At 34.1% G+C, this 3,800-nt stretch overlaps 1 protein-coding gene across 1 annotated transcript; it reads left to right on the forward strand.

The window, feature by feature from the left end:
• Nucleotides 1–2,276: 2,276 nt before the first annotated feature.
• On the forward strand, nt 2,277–3,134 carry LOC117173578 (B1 bradykinin receptor-like). Its single transcript, XM_033362221.1, has one exon. The coding sequence runs from the start codon at nt 2,277–2,279 to the stop codon at nt 3,132–3,134; it is 858 nt and encodes a 285-aa protein (XP_033218112.1).
• Nucleotides 3,135–3,800: the final 666 nt, after the last annotated feature.

Here is a 3,800-nt window from a genome sequence, read left to right on the forward strand (position 1 = left end):
ATTACATAATACAAATTGAAAGATTATATTGCAAAATCTTATTAGTCATATTAAGATTCTAAAACTGCCTGTAGGACGATTTGAAATATCATTAAATTCCTTTCGCGGAGATATTGAATCTTTTTCATTCCTGGAATTATTAAATAAACTCATCCTAGTCATTTTCAATAAGCATGTACAGTGAAAATCTTCTATAGCGCCGATTTTGTGACTGACAGTGGGTAGGAACTAACTCATTCTAGCCCGCTCAGCTTTTGTTTGCTCACGCCTGAGTGCTCGCCTGGGTGACAACCTCAGATTCCGCGCACTTCGCGCAGCTCCTGGCACATCTACCTGTGGCGCGTCAATTCTCGGAAGGGTTATAAAAGGGAGGGCTTTTAAAGGGTTTCACTGTATTTGCATCTTTCATGTGTACTGATCAGCGCTTTATTTTGAAACTGTAAATAGCCTGAAAACTTCAAAGAATTTCTGTCAGTACTTTTTAAACTAAATAAATATCGTCTACAGTAGTTGCAAGCGGTAAAAGGTAAAAGTTCGACCTTTACGTCATAAATAAACACGGCTCCTATTTCAAATTTATGGATTTCGGAGAGTTTGAGCACGTTCTTTTCCTTCTTAAGACACAGAAAACATATTATTTCGAGGTTTTTATTATGAGACTTCTAATTTTATGGCATTTTTAATCGAATTTTAAGTCAATAAGTAATACATGAACTTTCATGAAGAAAAAAATTCCAATTTAATTTAAAATTAAATTTTTTCATGAAGGGGTCAATATCTTCTATATTTTAAGTAACTGAAACCTTTTGAAATTATCTAATAGTAATATACAATAATAAAAAGTGAAATGCAAAAACGCTGCTTTAATAACCTTGATATCAAAAAAATCATTTTTTGCTACAAAAAATTCTTCATGAAACACAGTTTTTTATCCAATTCTTTTATAACATTTTTAAAAATTCATTTTTAAATTTTGTACAACAATTTAATAAATAATAATTTAAAATATATCAAACTAAGAATTTAATTTTACTTATTTCAAAACACGAACGATACTTTTTTGGACAACAAATATTTCACACGTTTAAAAACTATCCAAAAGTGATGAATGTAATAAGTAGAGCTTCTTGTAAATGTAACTCCTACCTTTACAATACTGTAAAATCCAAAACTGAATCTCATGAAATCGATGCTTCGTACTCATACGTAAAATACTTTGATAAAGAAATCGTCTATAATCGTAAGAATTTTTTGCATCAAAGCAGGACAGAAACCTCTACTCTGAATGCTGTTCAATTAGGCTTACATAGAATAATCAACCGAGAAGTTATAATGAAAACTGATATGAATAGAAGCATTAATCTCATATAAATACAAATATAGGGTAGGATCCCGTGGAGGAGTAAACTGCGAGTATTCAGGCGCATGCGGAGGTGCGGCAGATTCAACTAAAGTTTCCTTGTTACCAGTTCAGTGTCTCTAGCGCCGGTGCTCGGCAAACAACGACTATATTTCAATGATCGAACAATAACTGAAAATCACAAATACTGCAAAGGGAAGCAGTAAGCTAAAACAAGCTTAAATTCCAGAGTTATTAAAATATAATTAATCCCTCTATCAATTCATCAAAGTAAAGATAGAAGAAAAATACTAAGCATCATAACACTCGATCACGTCCGAAACTTTAGTGAAAAAAGTTTCCCCTTTTTAAGTGACTGGACACTATCCTGAATTTGGCCGATGGACAAACTTTTCTAGAATTATGAAATTTTGACACTAAACTTAAAGTGAAAGGAACTTCAGTCACTTGGGACTGATAATTTACGAAATTTAGTGTTTATAAAGTGTAAAAATCGACTCATGATCCGTGATGCTGTACATTTTTGAAAATTATTCCAGTCAATTGAACAATTTCATCATTTATATCCCTGTATGTGTTTAGCAGGATTTTAAAATGGCGAAACGCATTATAATTATCAGATTCCTGAAGTGAAAGAGTCAGATTCGATGTAACTTTGTTAGAGATTTTGAGAAACCAAGGAAGTCAGCGTTTAGTGTCTAATTAGAAAATTGTGCTCGTTATAAACAAAATAATCCACCTAATTTTAAATACTATCAACTCTTGAATGGGAATAGATTTAATATGGATTGTAATTAAATCTTGTGGGCAAAGTAACCATATTGCTATTCGATGTGTTAAGCAGCTATCAACAATCTTGAATTGATAATAGGATAATCCCGATATGTACAAAGGAACCTAATTGTATAATTTGATAATGCATCACCTATTGGACATAACGCTGGACTCTATTAGTTACGGCGAAACAGCAGTTCCTTTGCGACTGCGAAGATCAGCTCCTTTATCAAACATCAGTTATGTTTCCTGGAATGAAAGTTACGAGACTCTGGACTATTATGAGGAGCCAATGGAAGTTTGTAATTCTCTCTACTTCGTGCTGGATTTTTCGCACCAGTACTACATACCATTTATCATTCTACTTGGGCTCGTGGGTAATTTATTATCCTGTGTGGTATTTCTAAACACGCACTTGAAGATGAGAAGTTCGAGCTACTACTTAGCAGCTTTGGCAACAGCAGATTTCACGTTTCTGGTGACGCTGTTGTTGGTCTGGTTGAACAGCACAGTCGGGTGGAAAGTGTTTAACAAAGACGGATGGTGTGAGATTATTGTGTATATTAGCTCAGTATGCAGCTCCCTTAGTGTTTGGCTGATAGTAGCGTTCACGGTGGAAAGGTTTATTGCAGTCCAATACCCTTTACACAGGCCACACATGTGTACAATTGCAAGAGCAAAGGCAATCGTTCTCTTCTTGGTGGTGCTATCATTGGCGAGTCATTCGTATACGTTTGTCACAGCGGGAGTAGTTAAAATGCAAGATGGGTCCGAAGTCTGTGAAATGAAGAGTGAGCACTTAGAGACAATGAGAATCGTGAGCATCGTTGATAGTATTGCAAGTTTGATAGCACCGTTAGTTATGATTATTGTAATGAACACAATGATTACTAGAAATCTGCTTAGATTTAGCAGGAGATTCAAACACGATCCTGGGGCCAGCTGCAACCAATATCCCACATCCGAAATCAATATCAATCAGATTCCGGTGAGTGTTTGACCTGACCTTATTCTTATTGCCAGGTGTTATCCTATAAGAGAAATGTATACCGACTGTTGTCCAGTTGAGAAATCTAGTAAGGCACATTTGGATAAATTCCCATTTTTCATAGGTACTGAAGAGAGGCAACATTTTTTGTATTTTTGAACCTGCAGGGTAAGAACTTGAAAGAAAAGGCTAAGAAAAATGTACAGTTTTTCGACAAATACTTGTCAAAGTTTCAATTTTCACATGCATTTCAGTAGAAAAATGTTTGTTTTAGGGAAATGATTTTTTTTCAAAAACTTTTTGATGGATTTGGCTGAAAGTTTCACATTTTGTCCAGCAGACTTACCGCAACAAAATTTTTATGCCCACGAACTAGAAATATTAATGATTTTTTTGTGTATACAGCATGTTTTAGGGGTGTTTTCATACCTTAAGCATGCAAATATGAAAATCATCATTTTTTAGTCAAGAAAATCACTAGAGATTTTGTATCCAACTGCTATGGTTTTGAATCACTTTTAAATAAGTAGAGGATGCAATCATAGCAAGAATATGTATTTGAATTAATTTTTTGTGTTGTTCTAACATCCCTCAAACATTAAAACCAGAAAAATGTTATTCTTTAATGGACAAAAGCGCAAGGGATGTTCTAATTAAAATATCAGAATGAGAAACGAA

This window comes from Belonocnema kinseyi, chromosome 5 (genome assembly GCF_010883055.1).
Source record: "Belonocnema kinseyi isolate 2016_QV_RU_SX_M_011 chromosome 5, B_treatae_v1, whole genome shotgun sequence".
In the NCBI taxonomy this organism is placed as follows: Eukaryota; Metazoa; Arthropoda; class Insecta; order Hymenoptera; family Cynipidae; genus Belonocnema; species Belonocnema kinseyi.